Raw genomic sequence first — 20,324 nt, forward strand, 5'->3', positions numbered from 1 at the left:
AGAAAAGTCACTATGGAGTGATTATGGGCACAAAACCATAGCTGGGGAAGAACCTAAGTGTAGACTTAGACTAGGGCCACAAGACTTAAGAGCAAAGGAACCAAAAGTCTTCTGACCACAAAACATGGAGTGAGGATAAGAGGACGATATTTCAAAATGCCAAGAAGGTACCTTCCTGGTGGCCCTTGAATGTGACCCTGAGATGTGTCATCACAGCAGGATGTGTGACCCAACAGAGCTGTGTTGTGTAATGAGTGTAAACAGGAAGAGGAGAAGATGCAATGGCAGTGCCTCGTGAATTGTGTGTGTATTTTCAACGTGTATTTTAAGGACAGGAGGGATGACTCAGCAGTTAAGAGCACCTGTTGCTCTTACAGAGGACCCGAGTTGAGTCCTCAGCATCCACATGGACTGTTTCATGACTGTGTAACGCCAGTTTTGAGTGATCGTATGCCCTCTTCTGGCCCCCACCAGCACAAGGCATGCATGTGGTACATACATACATTCAAGCACTCATACACACATGTTAAAAATTTTTAAATAAAGATTTTAGTCAGCTGTAAGAGAAAGAATAATGAGTTTATTACAAGTTCAACACACGATATACTTCTTATATATGTAATAGATGTGTATGTGTAATATTTTCAGGACTACAGAATTAGTCAAATTGACTTGTTTACGGAGCCAGAAGGGCTAGGACTCCTGAATTCCTACTTTGATGATACTGAGGAAATGCAAGGCTTCGGTGTGATGCAGAAGACATGTTCCATTAAAGTGCACTGGGGCACGTAAGTCTTCTATTTCCATGCAGATTTAATGAGGCTCCATCGGATGTGGGTATGGAGATCCAAATGCCAGTCCCTGTGTATATGCTTTTCCTGCAAGTGTTTTACCTTCTGAGCCGTTGTGCCAACCCACCCACCCGCTTTTCCTACGTTGGGGCTAATCCTAGGCAAGGCCTTCACCACTAAGTGACATCCTAGCCATGGAAGACACACTCTTCACATAGGACTTTTCACTTATCCCGGAGAAACCTGGCCACTCAAAGCTGAGTAATCGGTATCTCAAGCGGGATGGGGTCAAGGCGAATGTATTTCCTTTGCCACTGTTACACGATGCTGTGGTGTTGGCTGCACAAGCCCCAGGAAACTGTAAGAGTATTTTGAAGGCAATGGGAATATCTGAGACAGGGCAGATGAGGATACAGAGTGGAGGCACAGGACAGAGCGTGTGGTCCTTAAAGTGGAACTCAAAGCCCCAGGCACGTGGAAAGTATTTGCTGGAATGTTAGAAAAACCCCTATCAACATTGCTTGACATTTTATATAAAATCCTTTCCTTTAGAAAAGTTATTATTGCACCTTTAATCCTAGCACTCAGGAGGTAGAGACAGGTGGATCTCTGTGAGTTCAAGGACAGCCTGGTCTATAAGAGCTACATCCAGGACAGGATCAAAAAAAAAAAAAAACCATAAAAACAAACTACAGAGAAACCTTGGCTTGAAAAACCAAAAGAAAAAGAAAGGAAGAAAAGTTATTACAATTTATTTTTTATTTATGGTATATATGGTGTGTGTATGTGTCATGTGTGTGACATGTATGCTACGGAGTATGTGTGGAAGTTAAAAGACAACTTTCAAAAATCAGTTCTCTCCTTCCAACATAAAGACCCCGAGTACAGAACTGAGGTCATCAGGAATCTACCCTACTGAGCCATTTTGCTGCTCGAATCTCTTCCCCTTTTACATTTTATTTTCATGTGAATTTTCTGAAATGCATTATTAGTTCAATGGTAGTGTGCTATATATAACTATTTATGTATTCAGAGAACATTGACAGGTTTTTTGGAATGGAATATACAGCCAAAGGTTTCATAGTGTCTTGTAAAGTGATCTAGGATATCTCTGAGCAAATGAGAAAGTGCTTCTTAGATATGCCTCAGCATTCTGTTGGCCACTATGAATCTCAGTTTGCCATTGTTGTTATCATGGGGAAGTGGTTTGATTGTGTAGATTGGAGGAACTGAGTAACCTACAGATCACAAACTCTGATTTTTGGTCCTCAGAAATCATGAGCTGAAATATTCAGGTGACTGTGGAGGCCTTGACTTGGGGTGGGTAGCAGCCATCTTCAAAGAAATGAAATTTAGATATTTCACTTGTTTTGTGGTGCTCCATAGTAGTCACAAGGAAGCAGCTAGAAACCAGAGGAGTAGACTTTGGCTTCCTAATGGTTGAAATGAAAGTGGATTGCCTCGTTAGTATAGTTTCTTGTCATAGGAGGTATTCTAGCAGAGGACAGATAACATTTTATCTAGAGCTTTATAGGAGGGGATAAGGTATAGATTAGCTACCTTTATGACTGCTTGTTCTTTTGTTTGAGTGTCCCTAGAAAAATTATAGTAGGTTGTTGTAGGAGATGGCTTGTTTGTTCCCGGCTGCTCAGTCCTGAAATAATCACCCAGAAACTATATTATTTGCAATACTGTTTAGCCAATAGCTTAAGCATATTTCTGGCTAACTCATATCTTAAATTAACCCATCTCCATTAATCTGTGTATTGCCATGAGGCTGTGGCTTACCAGGTAAAGTTCTGGCGTCTGTCTCTGGTGGGGCTACATGGCTTCTCACTGACTCAGCCTTCTTTCTCCCAGCATTCAGTTTAGTTTTCCTTGCCTAGCTCTGTTCTGCCCTGCTCTGCTATAGGCTCAAAACAGTTTCTTTATTAACCAATGGTATTCACAGCATACAGAGGGGAATCCCACATCAGTAATTGTACAGTTGAGATAAAAGAAGTGTCCAATAGACAAGTTAAGGTTGAGCGCCCTTCCCCCAGCCCCCAGCAGCCAAGTGTGCTCCTTCCCTGCCTGTTCCCTCTTAGGAAACAGCTCTGTCTTAGTTCATTTTCTGTGACCTGGTAAATACGACATACCGAGAGCTTAGGAGGAATACAGTTTGTTGGCTCACAGATTTAATGGATGGGAGACATCAAATGAGGGCCTTCCTGCTGGTGGGGCCTGTGAAGTCCCAGGGCAGTGTAGGGTATTGTGCCATTTTACGGGTGGAGGGGTTTACACAAGAAGCAGCCAGCCTGGCTACGGTAACAGAGCCGCACTGCAATAACCTGTTAGTAGTCCATGAATGGGTGACTTCATGAGAAAGAGGCCCCCTGAGTAAATCTGACTGAATTACCTCTTGAAGGTCCCGTATGATCCTCTGTCTTAGTACCTCCCAGTGGTTAAATTTGAACGTTGAATTTTGAGAGGTGCATTCCCTCTTCTCCATAAGTGAGAGAAGAACAGGGAGAACATAGTGACGACTTGTCGTCAAGTGAAGGGCCCTTACTAGGGCACAATTGAGGATTACTTCTGCCCTATAGAAAGAGACCATCAAGAGGGGAGGGAGGAAGAGAGGAAAACAGTTGGAGGCAATTCCAATGTTGGCGGCAAGAGATGATGGTGGCAGCAAGTGATGAGGCTTGAAATACATTTATTTATTTGTTTGTGCATTTATTTTGCATCCCAACTGCAGCCTCCCCTCCCTCCTCTGACTCTCTCCTCTCCCCTGCCCCACACCCAATCCTCTCCCCCTCCATATTTGATCAGAAAGGGGCAAGCCCATGGTCTACAAAGTGAGTTCCAGGACAACCAGCGCTATTATACAGAGAAACACCCTGTCTTGAAAAACAAAAACAAACAAACAAAAACAAAACAAAGAAAGAAAATAAAGAAAGAAGGAAAGGCAGGCCTCCCCTGTGCATCAACAAAGCATGGCGTATTAAGTTGCTATAAAATAAAGCACCTCTCCCTGTATTCAGGCTGGGCAAGGCAATCCAGCCTGAGGATTTGGCTCTTAAAAGCCAGTCAAAGCACCAGGGACAATCCCTGCTCCCATTGCAGAGCAAGCTATACAACTGTCATGTATATGCAGAGGGCCTAGATCAGTCAGTCCCAGGCAGGCTCCCTTGTTGTTGGTTCAGACCCTGTGAGTTCCCGTGAGCCAGGCAAGCCATTTCTGTGGGTGTTCCTGAGATGTTCCTGACACCCTAGCTCCTACAATCCCTCCTCCCTCTCCTCAGCAGGACTCCCCGAGGGCCACCCAATGTTTGTCCATGAGTCTCTGACTCTGCCTCCATCACTGGATAAAGACTCTTTTAAAGGCAGAACTGACAGTATTTGCTGATCAATTTTAGATAGGTACAGGGGGCTGCGACTGGCCTGGTCTGAGATGGAGACCTGCAGAAACAGTGTGGAAGAGTAGAATTCAGTTGTTTTGGACAGGTTAAATCTGAGATCCTCTCCAAGTTCACATGAGGGGCAGGAGGTAAGTGGAAGTGTAGGCCTGGATTGCAGGGAAAGGTTGCAGGGAGGGAGCATTTGGTAGTCCTCCACTTAGAGAAGGTATTGAAAGGACTGAGGATGTAATTCAGCATTAGAGCGCTTGCCCAGCATGGGGAAGACCTGGAGGTCGGTCCCCAGCACTGCAGCACAGAGAAAAGATTCAGTGTATAGAGCAGATAAAAACAAGTTTTAAAAGGGAAAATGACCATTGAGCATGCTTTCAGTTAGGTACCCCATTAGATCCCGAAGGCCAGCGGATGGGGTTGAGGTCTTGAAAAGACGTTATATGCCGTAGGCACTTTATGTTGGGAGATTGGGAGAAAATGTATGAGTCTAGCAAAAGAAAGCATCTTTATGACCACTGCCTTTGGATGTCCCCTTCAGCTGTTCATTTCTGTGCCGGGGGCCTCCGGAAAGCTGCCTCTGATTGTTCAAAGTCCAGCTTACTGAGCTTGGTTGGCGAGCTCAGGACATTAATGCTTTTATAGAGCCCAAGGAAGTCTGGGTGAGCTGATAGGATTGTTTGTATGTGGCTTACTCTCTGCATCCACCCAGTCCTCCCTGGGCACCACACCCAGCCAGGGTGGGAGGGCTTACCTGCTAACAGGCTCTCCTCATTCTGCTGCTGCTGGTACACCCGTGCTCTGGGCCATAAAGGGGGCAGGGACTTCTCTGGATCCCATTATGAAACATGTTCGTGGGCCTGTTCACTCTAAATTAAGTTCCTCTGCACACGTGTAAGGGTGTAATGGGCCTTAACAGAAGAAGAACTGAGTAATTCTTCACTAAATTTGCCTTTCAAATTCTGTTGCTTATGAATGATTTCTAAACCTTCGCTTTAGTGACCGACTAATGGCAGCGCCCATCCTCCCCGAGGCAAGAGCAGTCTTGCATAACTCTAGGGTATATATTAATAAAAACAAAGAATATTAGAAGTTCATAGGGAGCAGATGGTTTTAGCAAGGAAGGCAGGCTGGCTGCTTTGTCTGGACCAAAGTTAATGTTAGTTGGAGAGTTCCAGTGCTTTGAAGTGAAGGGACTATTTTTTCACTAGCCCAATGTGCTTTATTATTTTTACTGTGAAGAAGTTGATGTCTGTCATCAACAAGAACATATGTCTATATGCTAGTTTGGGAGCCTCGTAATGGCACAAACCCTTGTGAGTCTGCCACACAACTCAAGACTCCCAGCTCTGTTGCAGAACTCTGTCACGTGCTCTGGTCCTATTCCCTCACTCTGCACATACATCAACTCGGCTAAGACTACACACATCCGTTGGTTTGCCTGTGTTTCTGTGTTCTTCATTGCTTTGTTATAGTAACTACATATGTTCTGCTGTGGAACATATTAGTACCCATTTGTATTACATGGGCTTTCAAACACCAGCCAGGATAGTTCAGGAAATGCCAGCCTACCATCCACTAGATTCAGTGATTGTTCGCATTTCCCATGTTTGTTATCTCGTCTGTGTGCTTGAGTCGGGGTTTCTCTGTGTAGCGCTGGATGTCCTGGTACTCACTCTGTACACCAGACTGAACTCAGACATCTGCCTGCCTCCGCTTCCCAAGTCCTGGGATTAAAGGTGTGAGCTACTGTGCCCAGCTTCGTGTTTGTTATCTTTTCCTGTCAGTTGACTGTACCTTGCAGATATTTGTTCCTTTGCTCCTACAGACTCAGTCTGAGTTTTTTGATAATGAAATAATAGCTCTCACTTTACCTAAGAAAATTAGCATTGTGTCCTATGAAAATATGACATCCCCAAACCACATCTTCCCACTTGCCTCCAGGCTGTCTTTTATAGTTTTTGTTTTGTTTTAAATCAGGATCCAGAGCCAGGCATGGTGGCACAGGCCTGACGTGTCAGGCCCAGGCAGTACAAAGTGAGTTCCAGGTTAACTTGGCCACCTTAGTGAGAGACATTGTCTCACCCTAACCCAGAAAGTTCCAGTGAGAGTCCCTCCTTTCAGTCCATTTGTTTTTTCTGCCTCTGTAAGTCTCTGCTCAGGCCAGACTTCTTGTATCTGTGTAGTATGTGCACCTGTGTGTGCCAGTGTGCTTGCCTGTTCATACATGAGCTTGTAGTTGTCATCTCGACTGACAGGGTGGTGAGGCCCGGGATCTGCCTGGCTCTTTCCCTGAGAGCTAGGACTGTAGAAGCTTGTAGCTATGACAGAATTTTTTGGAGCAGGGCCTGTTTCTTTTCATTTTTTTTTATTTTATAATTTTTTGAAATTATATGATTACATTATTTCCTTCCTTTCCTTCCTCCCTCTGATTCCTTTTCAATTGTTCACACTTGCATGAGTGCGTGTGCACACACACATATGCACAAATATGTATTTCAAAATACATAAATACAACCTTCTCTGTCTGTACAGTGCTGTTTATATGTGTATGTTTGTGTGGTTTCGGGTTTGAAACCACATTTGAATTGGATAACCAATTTGGGGGCTCTTCCCTGGGGAAGGCTTTCTCCCACTCTCGACATCCCTTAGTTGCTTGTAGTTCTAAGTCTAGGGTGGGGGCCTTATAAACTTACCCTTCCATGCTAGCATGTTTATTGGTGATGTTCATGTCTTGCTTAGGCAGCTATGCTAATGAGACTTCACGGATGGAGCTTCTTTGAAATTCCCAGAAGATTCAATCTCACAGCAAACTCCCTGTTCCTCTGGCTCTTACAATCTTTCTGCCCCCTCCTCTGCAATCATCCCTGAATCTTAGGTGCAGGACAAGCCAGGCTTTTAAGAGCATCAGCCAGCTGTCTTAGAGCATGGGCTTTTCTGAGTATTTATTTTCCCCTGATCCTCTTACTATCTATATTGTCTAAATGTTCTCTGTACAAAGGGTTAGGTCCAAAGGTGCAGTTAGATTTATGGTGAGCAGTTTTGGCAAGGGTACTTCATGTGAGGTGGTGCCCTGCATTTATGCTGTATCAACACGTGACAAAATAGCCACCTGCCTACTGATGACATCACGTTTGCTTGCTTAGTTAATGTGGTGCTTTCCCACATTTCCCCCATTGCAGAATAATTCAGAAGTTTTGAATAACCTCATATTTAATCTTCAGTTAATTTTCCTAAATATTTGGCCCATGTTTATGTCCAACCACATCTCCTAGGACCCAACTGGGCATGCTCAGTTTAGTTTGCCTGCTAGGTGGTCAGCTACTAGTTCCTTGTTCTAAAAACAAGCACACACAATAAGACAGATTTTTCTTACGGAACTAAATGGTATTTCTAAAGGAATGATAGCACATATTTTAATATACAGATCAGTGGCCACTGTTTAGCAGTATTCATATATGTTCCTTATGCATACACTCATGCACATTCATTGTATATGTTTCTTATGCATACATTCATGCATGTTCATCATGTATGTTCTTTATGCATATATTCATACACATTCATCTTGTATGCTTTTTATGCATATATCATGCACATTTATATTTGCTAAAAAGAAAATTAAGCCCATGCTTCTTGGCAGTATAGTTGATATCACTCTGAACCATAGTTTTCTAATGAGTTAAGTTCATTACCTAAGTACAATAGGAAAGGAAAACCATTTCTTTAGAAACAGAAATGGTATTACCTGAAGAAATTTCCCTGCTCTCCTGAAGGTCTGTGCATGAGTTTTCAGATCCCCAAGTGCACCTGGCATATGTGAATGTCCGTCCCGGTTATGCAGAAAGTCCCTAACGCTGGCTCACTGAAGGAGGACTCTTCAGGACAGTCTTGCAGATTCACCAGTTTTTATGTTCTACCTTCTAGCAGGGTCCCCCACCTTCTATAGCGGCCGTGTGACTAGCCCGTGTGCTTCAAGAAAGGTGAAATGGTAGCATTAGATGAACAGACCTGTTATAGTTCAGCCAAAGAAGGAAAGCCCTCATGAGAAGGCTGCTTTGAAAACATTAGTTCAGGGCCGGGGAGATGGCTCAGTAATTAGGAGCATTGGCTGAGGACTTGGGTTCAATTCCCAGCACCCGCATGGCAGCTCACAACTCTCTGTAATTCTAGTTTCAAAAGATCTGGTACCCTCACACACACATACAGACAAGCAAAACATCAGTGCACATAAAAAATAACTAAATCTTTTTTAAAAAATCATTTTAAAATTTCAGGGTTACTACATGAGCCACACATGCTGTTTGTGAGAACCATCCACTTGTAAGGGAATCAGACTCAACAGCATTGCCTGCAGAACCTCCATTCCTTGTCTAAATCAAAAAGCCCATGTGTAGCGTGCCCAACCAGCTTTGGGCTCCAGGAATGCATGTGCCTTCCTGACTGTCGTGGTTTAGATATAGGAAGCTAGAGTGTCCCGTCAGCCTGCTGCTTTCTGGCTTAGAGGTATTGCAGGGTGTTTTAAAGACAGGCTTCTTTCCCCCCTAGTTAACTTGCTCTGAAGAGAAAAGCACTAAAAATCTAGACTATATAAGCTGAGTGCATTTTTGTGATGAGCTAGAAATAGAACGCCCAAACATGTCAGGAGCCCTGCCGCCCAGGCCTCATTCTTGCTCTTCCACTCCCTCCCCCTTCCACCCCCAGTGCCTTTGTAACTGATCTGACCTAGGACACTGTTGATCAGCTTTGATCTCCACACATGTGCGCCACGGGGCCGCCTAGGCTTTTGTGCACCTGTTTACAGATCTTTAGCAGGAATTGGGTGGCAAATCTCTGGGTCTAAAGAAGGTCCAAGGGCATCTTTAACACAGACTTTTACTAAAATAGGATGTTAGGCCAAAATCAGAAGCAAGAGGAAAGCAGCTCCACCCTCAGACCCTGCTTTGCTGAGAAGGATTTCATTTAGAGCTCCCACTCTGGGGCACAACATCTAGGCACGCAGTGTGGTTGGTAGGGTGGCACAGCCGGGTGATTAAACCAGACTAGCTAAGTTATCCCCTGTGTGGGCTGGCATCAGGCAGAAGGAGGAAGAGAGGGAGAGGCTAGTCTAACATCTGCACAGCACCATCACTTCTGCACCTTCCCAGAGACGTGCACTTAGCTCCAGCAGGCATGCCTTTATGTTCCTCTGGCCTGAGATCAGGGGAGGGTGGGGCTGCCGTTCCCTGACCAGAGCAGAAGGGACAGTTGACACGCCCAATGCAAGGACTTGGAATTGCAACATCTGCAAGGGGAGAATCAAGAACTCAGAAGGCTTTGCTGCCTGGGAGCAGGCAGCCCTTGGACTTTCAGCCTGGCGGACAGTGGTGTGTGCTGAGTGGTGCACACAGTGACGATGTGTACACGGTGGCTGTGAGCAGATTATGTTTGCTACACTCCCTGAATGGGGAAAAAAAAAAACTGCTGTGAAAGAAAGGGAGTGGGGTTGGGGTCAGCTCGCAGCAGGCCTGCCTTGTGGCAAGTGACTTAAAACCCAGTAGCACTGTTGGGAGGACTAGCCGGGATTCTAGATAGCCTTCCTTGTAAGTTTTTGGAAGGGGTCAGCTGTTAAAAGTTGACGCCATGAGAAATAATTAAGTAGAACTCTGTAAGTCTTTATTTACGAATAAAATGTTAACATAAAACAAAGTTTGAGATGGCTTGACGTGGGGTCTCTAATTGGTGACAGGGATATTCACATGGAAAAGTAGTTATAATATGGCTTAAATAAGTGTCAAAGCCAGCAAAGAGGAAATCATAGGCCAGGGGTCACACCGCACAGCTGGCTCCTCTGGGAACTGCTGTTCACACACACTTAGGAGCGGCAATGCCTGTATTGTCACATTCTCCGGTGTTCTTGCCCTCCTCTGTCAGAGGGGTCCTGTGTACCATACAGGACAGACCAGAAATAAATCCTGAGTTTATGCTTCTTTGCTTCTGTGATGGTCATTTAGGTGGCTGATCTACGAAGAACCTGGATTCCAAGGCGTCCCCTTCATCTTGGAGCCCGGCGAATACCCTGACTTATCCATCTGGGATACTGAAGAAGCATACATTGGATCCATGAGGCCTCTGAAAATGGTAAACATGGCAATGAACTTGGTGTTCTGAAGGCAGCAACTCTGTTAGCTTGACCTTCGTCATCGACCAGCTGTGACTCTGAACAGTAAACCTAGCTATTGTGGCTTTACCTGCATATATGACACATATAGATGAGCCCTATGTGGCATAGAACTAATAGAAGCAATAATCTACCCAATTGTAAGAAAAGAGGATAAGACTATGCCCTTTGTCCTGAGGATATCTTCTGCCTCACAGAGGAGATGTCTGTGCCAAGTTTCAGCTAAGAGCAGGCCCAGTATGTGCATGAAATATTTATAGAAAACGGGAGCAACGATGAATAAAACTCCGGTTAGTGGGAGGAGAGGCAGGGCAGGTGCATAACTAGAAAACTTTCTGATAAGTGAGGCTGAGTCTTAAACAGGAGCAGGGTTGTCGTAGCTGGAGCTGGCAGAGAATGCATCTGGGGGCCAGGGCAGACTCAGAGCTGGGCAGGGTGTGCTGAGGGCCAGCCCAGTGGTACTGCCAGGAGGGACAGAAGGGGCGCAGTGAGATTTCCAGTACTTCCCCTCTCAAGATTTTTGCTTAGAAAGAACCCATGCTTCATTTTCCTTGTTGCTGCATTTGCCTTGGTCTCTGGCTGTTCTGCCGGAACAAAGACTTTAGGTGGGATGAGGCAGCCACACCAGGCTGTGGTGTGTGTCATGTGACACTAGGTACTCACTGAACACCAGAGAGGAAAGCCCCTGCTGTGAACTCACTTGCAGAACTCCACTTTGCAGGTGTCTTCAGAGCCAGTCTGAGACAAATTAGAAAGGTATTTTTATCTCAATTTTATTTACCCTTTCTAATAAAACGGTTAATTTGATTATCTGAAGATCTCAGTGGAGATGACTTGAGGCTTTTGGTTTTTTTCTAAAATTAAATCCACTTTCAAACAGCCTAGTTTTATTAGCTTTGGGAATGCATGAGAGGGTTATTCCAAGCATAAAAAGCAATTCGATGGTTTCAAAACTCTGATGTTTATGGAGCCCCCAAAAGATGATTTTTTTAAGAAGGTGCTCCATTCGCTGTGTAAGGTCTGGTTGAGTTTGCCTGTTTCTTTGTGATTTCACTTTGTTTGGGCCATTTGAGAATCTTTGGAAGACACATTGGTAGACCGTCTTCCAGTTTACCCATTACTGACTGTCGCCTGTCTAGTATTTTTATGTAATACTCTCTTCTCCGATTTTAGTTTTTTTCTAACAACAACAAAATACCTCCTTTTTTTTTATTGTAAGAGGGTAATAATCCCAGTCCTTTTAAAATGCTTTAAGTGTTACCTAGTAGTTTGTCTTATTATTCCACACTGTGTGAACTTCAACACTTTTGTAGGTTATTTGGTTGCAAAGTCAGTTGCCTCCAGGGCCCAGGCAGGAAATACAAAGGGGTGGGGCTTCTGGGAGTGGAACCAAAGGGAGTGGTGGTGATGCCAGCCAAACCTCTGCCCTGCTGAAGATGCCAGTCAAACTCGTGCTCTGCTGAAGGACCAGCCCACGCATGTGAAGAAGGTGGAGCTCTTCCTGGGGGACATTTGGTTATAGATGTGTCGAGCCTTGGGGTTATTTAGCAAGAGAAATAAGAAAGAGGAGTTTTGGATCCCAGGTTTGAGGTTAGCCTGGTCTTCATGGTGAGTGAGATCCTGTCTCAAAAGAACAAGAAACAAAATAGCACTGACTGCTGAAATACAAATTAGACTTGTATCAGAGATCTGAAAAAAACAAAGCAAATAAACCAAGGAGCTGAGATGTAGCTCAGTGATGGAGGGCTTGCTTAACATTGCCAGGCCCTGGCTTCAATTCCTCAGCCCTCTAAAAAGCAAAACAAAAGCAGAACAGAAGCACCTAGTAGGTGTGCACACTCAGCTTAGCGCAGTGTGTTAGTCTCCGCTCTGGAGAGTCTCCTACTTTCATTCCATTTGATAATTGTGGCATGTCTCATGTAAATTAAAACACACCAGAAAGTAGTCACACTGTGTGCTCCAACTACTATGATTCTAGTAAATACTGTCAGTGGAAACCGTTTTTTTTTGTTTTTTGGTTTTTTTTTTTATTTTTTTTTAACTGTGCTGTGTTTTCTTTTCAGGGTGGCCGTAAAGTTGAATACCCTACAGATCCCAAGGTAACAAGTGGGGAGGAAGAGAGAGAGTACTGGGAAGTCAGCGAGTAGGGGGGAGAGAGATTATTCTACTATCTCCAAGTATACAAGGCTAATGTGATTGCCCTGTGAACCTCCCTCTACTGCAGCCAGAGGACCTGTCCAAGCTTTATGTGCTGAAAGAGGCTAATGGCACCCGCTATCTTAGCATGGCCTCCAAGGTCACTGTTGTTAACTTTACCAGCTATGATTGGATCTGCTAACCAGAGCCTGTTGCTAGCCACAGAAGAAAGACTTTGAGCCAATCCCCTACTCCAGGAGCCTCTGTTGTTGTTTCCCACACCTGTACCATGCACTTTGGTGACGTGCTTGTTTCTCATTTTTAAATCAACTTTAGGATCCTCTGGCTCTTTAGTATCTTTTTCAACTTTGACTTTGGAGTGTTCCACACTATGGGTAGAAAGAGGAGGAAGGGATCCCTAATGACTTTTGTTTAACTTTATTAGTAGGTTCTTATGTAGTTAATTTTTATATATGATTTAAAGATCTTAATTTGCTGTCCAGGATTTAGTGCAATTTTTATTATTACTATTGTTATTACTATTATTTTGAGTTACATTTGTTTGTTTTGTGTATGTGTGTGTGGGTGTGTTGGAACACATGACATGTCACGTGTGAAAGTCAAGGTCATGAGTTGGTGAGAGTTGACTCTCTTCTTCCACCAAATGTGTCTTGGAAGACTGAACTCAACCTTCGCCTGCCAAACCATCTTGCTGGCTGTTTTTGTTGATTCCAGACAGTCTTTATTATGTAGTCTATGGCTGGCCTTGGACTTGGGATCCTACCTTCTCACCCTCCTGAGTGCTGGGTTTCCAGGCCTGTGCCACCATGCTCAGCTTATTTGTTTGTATATTTGTGGCTGTGTTGTGTGGGGGGGGGAGGGGTGAAACCCAGGGTCTCACATATGTTGGCAAGTGCTCTACCACAGAGGCCCACGCCACACCCCTAGCCCAAGTAAATGCTATTGAATGGCAGATTCAATGCTTAGCTATTTATCTTTTCCCAAATTATTGCTATATCTAGCTCATTTCTATTGCAGGTAATTATTTATGAAAAGCCCTCCTTTGAAGGAAGGTGTATGGAGCTAGAAACAGAGATATGCAGTTTGGTCACGGAGGGAGGTGAGACAGAAGAAACGACTGGAAATGACCGGCTGCCCTTTACGTCAGTGGGATCCATGAAAGTCTTAAGAGGCGTGTAAGTAGACGGGTAACTGGTAAGGAGCTCTCTTTTCCTTAATGAAGCAAGAAATGTGCCCACCTCGAGACAATATTCTTGATTATAGTATAGTGATATTTTGTGGGGAATAGGGAGTCGTGAAGACTGAACTCCCCGGGCGTCACACTGCAGCCCCAGCGTCCAGCTACATCCCTAGCGGGTCTGGAAGATTTCAGCAGTGCTCATGTGGACTGGACTGGAGAAAGTGGCAGGCTGGATGCTGTGGGGAGTCTGATGCGAGGCTAAGAAAATCAGCCACCCACTCAGATGGATTTTTAAAATGTTATGTTCCAAACTAATGAACTATTTATTAATTTTCTTTCCAACTTTTATGATCTTTTTGGATTTTATAGACCTTCATTTCTTGTAGGAGAATATACTGAAGTTGTCCTGGAAACAGGCAAAAATTTGTATTTTCATTACTATTTGAAGAAAGTTTGTCATTTGACTTGCTGGGTTTCATTTTAATTCTTTTTTAAGTTTTATTTATTTTTATTTTATGTGTATGAGTGTTTCACCTGCATGTATGTCTGTGCACCACATGCATACAATGTCTGAGGAGTCTAAAAGAGTGTATTGGATCCTCTGAAACTGGACTTACAGTTTTGAGCTGCCATGTGGGTGCTGGGAACCTAACCTGGGTCCTCTGCAAGATCAGCAAGTGCTCTTAACTATTGAGCCATCTCCCCAACCCCTCATTTGAATTCTTATTAGACACACACACACACCCAAATGTATGCGCGCGCGCGCGCGCACACACACACACACACACACAACTGCACCCCTTTACAGAACTCTAATGTGTTTCTTGTATTTTCTGAAAAAATTCTCTTAAATATTAAACAATTCTCACAAAACATAAATTTATATGCTATCATCTCTAAATTTAGAGAGTTTCGATAGTAACACAAATTCACACCTAATTTTATACTTCTGTTTGTCAGTAAAACTGGCATGTGGGGAAAATTTTAAATGTCTGAAGAGCTGCTCGTGTTCTTCCTCTGGCAGGTGGGTTGCATATGAAAAGTGTGGCTTCGCTGGCCATCAGTATTTGCTAGAAGAAGGAGAATACAGGGACTGGAGAGACTGGGGAGGATACAGTGCAGAGCTTCAATCCTTACGGCCAATATTAAGTGTAAGTTAAAGAGAAGCAAACGGCTAGTTTGTGTTCTTCTTTGCATGATAAATGGCTGTGTTCTGAATTTGAATCTTTTTTTTTTAAATAGGATTTTTCAAATGCTCACATGATAATGTACAGTGAGAAGAACTTTGGTTCCAAAGGCTCCAGTATTGACGTCTTAGGAATTGTTGCTAATTTAAAGGAGACCGGATATGGGGTGAAGACACAATCAATCAATGTGCTAAATGGCGTGTAAGTGAAGTAATTCATTTGAGATTTTAAGCTTGGGTGTCACTTGGATTGCTGTTAATTAATTAATTAAGTTAATAGAGTCTGTGACACAGAGTTGGTCCTCAGTACATATCTGACAGGTAAACATTAATTCAGCTACTTGGTATTTATAGCTGTACCATTTTTATAGCTGTTTCAAAAATATTCTGATATAACTTTTCTTTTCCACTTGGAGCAGTCTTTGGGTGTCATAGCAGAAATATGCAGGCCTGCTGCTCTTTCTCTAAATGGGTTGGTTGTTCATGATGGGAAACAAATAAGAGGGCAAGCTAACATTGACCTTGAGGTTAGGACAAAGTCCCATTAGATTTTCCTAGAGTTCCAACCCTGCTAGTGTTTCTTCACTAGTATTTTGACATAAAAACAATTGTTCAGACTACCTAGAGTTAGCAATTCGTGCTTGTTGTTCTGTTTTCGAGAGAGCCTGGTTGTGAAGCACAAGTGACCGGACCTTGGGACCTGCCTATCCCCGCCACCCAAGTGCTGGAATTATGGTCCCGGAACTTTTACTAATGCCACTCCAAGTCTCTACTGGGAGATGGCTCTGAGCCAGAAGTGACTGATCAAGCTTGCCAGCTTGAATGATAAGGAATGATAAGAACTCATTGGCTTATACAAATGAAAAGTCCTAGAAAAGGTTTGGTTTCAGCCAAGCACGGTGGTGGCACAGGCCTTTACTCTCTGCATTCAACACATAGGCCTTTAATCTTGGCACTCAGGAGGTGGGAGCAAAAACACTGAGTTCGAGACCAGCCCGCGTGACATAGTAGGATTCTGTCTGAAAACAGTAACAGTGACAATGACCATTCAAACACAAAAATATTTTACTGCAGGCATGGCTGAGAGTAGCGATCAAACAAACACCATCATCAGAGCTTGTCTTGTCTGGGCTTGCTTCTGCGGCTTCACCTTAGGTGAGCCCTCTTCACCTGGTAGCCTTCAGCCACATTTGGCTTTTGTTCTCCCAACTCATTGCATGCTCAGGTTCCAGGTTTGAATTTGCTTCCTTGGTGTGGATCACGGGTACATATCTGAACTAGAGAGGAGACTGTGCCAGTATGACTTGCCCATCTCTAGGGTCAGTCCCACAGTGGGTATGATTGGAGTGTGTGACTGCCCAGAAGCATCAGAAAGACAAATGCCAGATTTCTATTAGAGGGAAACCAGGTGGTATCCCTTCTGATTTCTGCTAAGTGAGAAAGTTATTAAATGAACATATGGGAAAAGTTGTCATTGATTCTGTTGAAAGTGGTTGGTGTTAGCCTACTTGAATCAGGCTAGCCTCAGCCCTACTGCATTTCTTGAGGCCTTCCCAAAAGCCTGACATATCTGACACATGTCTATGGTAGAACATGCTTCTGTTGTTAGTTGCTGCGTCTTTGTGTAGGCTGTTTCTTGTGACCAGGCAGAATGACATCAGTGACCACTGGATCCCAATGCTAGCAGAAAATGCCGTCTATGGGACCTGTTCTGTAGTCCTGACATTTCAGGATCATTGTTGGCTGTCTACCACAGGCAGGAGTTGTTTGCACATATGGCAGAAGCCACTGAAAATGGTGTGGTGGCTCTGCATTACTTCAGATTACCTTTACAACTAATTGTGTCTGGAAAGAATTATGGTGAACGCCAGAGGAAGAGGTGTGGGTTTTGACACTCACCAGGTATCTTTGTTCATTAGTCCCAGGCCAGTTGGTTATCTGCCTAACAGAGGAAGCTGTGAAGGATGCTGGGTAGATATCCATGTCGGTTAACTATTAGCACAGTGCTAACTGTGCTCCGAGCCTGTTTTCTTTCTCTTTATCTACCACGCTTGCTTGAAATCAGTTTCCTTTAATAAGATGTTGGGCTTTTTTATGTTTTCACTTTTAGTCATTTTCATCTGTATTTTTTGGATGAGGTTTTTTTTTTTCTTATTGTTGTAGAAATTGAGGTTTGATATTGGGAGAAGTAGAAAGGAGGCATGATTGTTCTCTCTCTCTCTCTCTCTCTCCCTCTCCCTCTCTCTTCCTCTACACACACACACACACACACACATCCTCCTAAATTTGTTGGCTGTAGAAGGGTTTCTGTATCCACTGAGGTCAGTTGCTTCTTCATTTCCATTCAGTTTGTCATTGACAGATACTTACTGAGGTCTGTTGCGCCCTCAGAGAAGATACAGCCTTATGTGGAGCACATGCCCTGCTGCGGGAGGTAGGGATTAAACACTGGGAAGGCACAGCAGAGAGGGGAGCTTGTCTGTACTCAGACAAGACTGGAGGAGATGTCACTGTGCCAGCCGTGCAGGGTGTGCCACTTGAGGGAGGGTGACTAGCCTACTCATTTTTTAATAGTTTCAAAGAAAAATGGTTTTATTTTAATGGCCTTATTTTTACTGGTAAATAATCAACCCAAGTTTTGCTTTGTTTTGTGGTTTTGATTATTTTTGAGGTAAGGTTTCACAGTGTAGCTTTGGATGGCCTGGAACTCTCTGGACCAAGTCTCACTGTGTAGACCTAGTCACAGAGATCAGCCCACCACTGCCTCTTGAGTGCTGGGATTAAAGTTCTGTGCTACCACACCCAGCTTTACTGTGCTCCTTTATTTCTTATCACAAGATTCAAAGTTGGAAGCAACTTTTTGTTTTGCTTTTATTATTTGAGACATAGTCTTGCTATATGACCCAGGCTAGTCTTGAGCCAATTTTCTTGCTTCAAAGTCCTCCTCAGTGCAGTGGGTGGGGTGGGTGTGGAAACTGGGGATGGGAGATGGATGCCACCATACTCAGACAGAACAAAGCTTTTGAAATTCTTGTCTGTGTCTCCCTGGAGCTCTTAGAGAGTGCAGAAGAATTCCCATACACGGCTGCTTACTGTTCTGTGTTGTGCTCCTGACCAAGCAGGGAAAGCTGGGCTAACTTTTCAACACTAAGAGTAAAACAAAATACTTCTAGGGTATAGATAAAACTAAGCGCAGTGTGATGGCCCAGGCCTTTAATTTCAGCACTCAAGAAGGCAGTGGCAGAGGGATCAAAGCTAGCCTTGTCTGCATAGCAAATTCTAGGCTAGCCAGGGATACAGTGAGAACCTAAATAAATAAAACAGGTGTCCTTGTTTTTAATTTTTTCCCCTCACTCTTCCACAGAAGTGTAGTTGTCCTCTGCCCTAAATCTAAGCTGTCATTCCAGCAGGCTTGTCTTTGTCCCCTGCTGCCTGCCCATCTTCTCCACAGCAGTAATGACTCAGAGGTATAGAACCCATCTGAGAAGGCCACTGGAAAGTTTTTTTGTAAGAGTCCCAAATATAAGTAGACTAAGTAGGTCCCAAAGAGACTCGGCTCTGGGTGTTTGGGTTTCTTTCCTCTTTACCCCCACTTTGGGGAGATTTAACCAGGCGTTAGAAGAATGCTTTCTTCTCCAAGTCAGGCTATGTCTCAATGCACTTCCTTGCTTCCATTTGAGTGAGTCAGACAGGCTCGCCCACTGTCCTGTGTTTACCTAGCTGTTGTTTATTTCATTCCATGCGGAAGTGGAGCACACACACTTGTTTGTTCAACAAGTGACAAGGACCTGACAGGGCTGTGGGGCTTGGGCTCTGGTCCTTCCTGGCTACATACTCTCTTCATTGGTGTGATTTCCCAAAGCCTTTCGTATTCAGAACTACCACAAGCCCAGAGTCCTGCCACAGCCTTCTGTGGGATGACCCATATTCAAGTTCTGGTTTTTGTGGCTTATCTTATGAAGAGGCAGCCCTGGAGCTTGGCTCCCTCTTCTAGTTGCCACTGCACCCAGACTGCAGACTTACCTGAAATATGTGCAGAGGTGTCACCGCAGATAAGCAAGTGGCCTCTCACGTTCAGCACAGGATCCTCAGCCAGTTGCCTCCCTTATCAGTGGAAACGCTCGCTTCAGCATTCCTGAAAGTTACAGTGAGGACCACAAAGAGAACCGGCTTTCCAAACTCCTCACCTCACAGTGAGGATGCAGAAGTTTGAAAACCTACTGATGTAACTTTGAGACTTGGCCAGGGTGGAGGTATTTTCTGAGAGAGACTGGGACTCAGTTCCTACATTCACATGGCCAGAGATGAGCTTTAAGATTTTAGCTACTGAGCTCCTTCTAACCACTTGGGTTCTGTAGTGTTTTTTCCTCCTGGGGTGTGTTCATCTCAAGGGGGATAACTGTAGACATACTCGCACAGTGAACTCTGAATCCGTTTCCATTGTGGTACAGACATGTAGGTTTTACTAGAACATGACAGGCAGGTTACAAAGTGCAAAGAGCCTTGTCAGCCTTAGGCTTACTCACGTTCTGGCCACTAACTGATGGCGTCACTTTGGATAGGTCACCTCCCATCCCGACTGTGTCACAACACATATGTACTTGTGATGCTCCTCTGTCTGCCAACTTCAAGGACAAGAATTTTATCTTCTTCCTTCTTTATATTCTTCATGTCAGTCTAGTTTCTCATGTGTGGCCGATGGGCAGTCAGTGTTAGCCGAATGAGTAAGTGGGGTGACTTCTGTCGTGAGGTGGGCATGCCAGCACCCCCTTCAGTAAATGTGACGACATAGATCTACAAATGACTTGCAAAGTTCTGAGCTTAGTGTGTGCCACTCAGGCTATGAATGGAACATCACAACAGTGGATTAACTGAGGACCACACTGAGTATCCGTTGAATGGAATAGAATTAGAAAACCTTTCCCCTCCAAAGACAACCCCTTTTGTGCAGGAAGTGGCCTCAGTTAGTTGACTGAATTCGCTTTTCTGAGGTCACTGCAAAGTTAACATGTAAACATTACAAGACCTTTGTCCTTAGCACCCCTGGGAACTGTTTCCATTCTGCTATAGATGTGTTAGGTTGGAAATACTGTTTGAAAACATTTCAGTGCTTTCCTTCTTTCAGCCTTTTGTTATCCATTGTGGTTTGCCATATGTGAGACACAGCTTCCTGTTAAGATGGATCTGCAGAAATCTTTCAGTGTTGAAAGAGAGTTTTTTACTTAAAAAAAAAAAGACTTCTTTAAAATCCAGTGTATTTCTTTGTCATGAAACTAGAAAAAAAAATCACAACACAAGATTACACTCATTGGTACTTTCTTGAGGCATAGGAATTTGGTATTTAGGAACAGCAAAATGTCTGCATAGGCATTCTTTTATGCAGATTGGCTTTGTCAAGTAGACAAAGTGGATCTGCCCGTAAGTATTAATGGAGAACCAGAAAAGTATGGTGTCTGATCAG

At 43.9% G+C, this 20,324-nt stretch overlaps 1 protein-coding gene across 2 annotated transcripts in view; it reads left to right on the plus strand.

Annotated features, from left to right (window-relative positions):
- The window catches only part of Crybg1 (crystallin beta-gamma domain containing 1), a 200,035-nt gene that overhangs the window by 161,414 nt on the left and 18,297 nt on the right, over positions 1-20,324 (plus strand). For both annotated transcript variants that reach the window (XM_085691001.2, XM_048425019.3), the window contains 6 exons: positions 649-788; positions 10,174-10,300; positions 12,404-12,439; positions 13,515-13,672; positions 14,702-14,828; positions 14,920-15,065. In XM_085691001.2, the coding sequence (XP_085547127.2) occupies positions 649-788; positions 10,174-10,300; positions 12,404-12,439; positions 13,515-13,672; positions 14,702-14,828; positions 14,920-15,065 (734 nt within the window). The remainder of the gene's footprint in view (positions 1-648; positions 789-10,173; positions 10,301-12,403; positions 12,440-13,514; positions 13,673-14,701; positions 14,829-14,919; positions 15,066-20,324) is intronic.

Source organism: Myodes glareolus, chromosome 1 (assembly GCF_982192425.1).
Source record: "Myodes glareolus chromosome 1, mMyoGla1.1, whole genome shotgun sequence".
Classification (NCBI taxonomy): Eukaryota; Metazoa; Chordata; class Mammalia; order Rodentia; family Cricetidae; genus Myodes; species Myodes glareolus.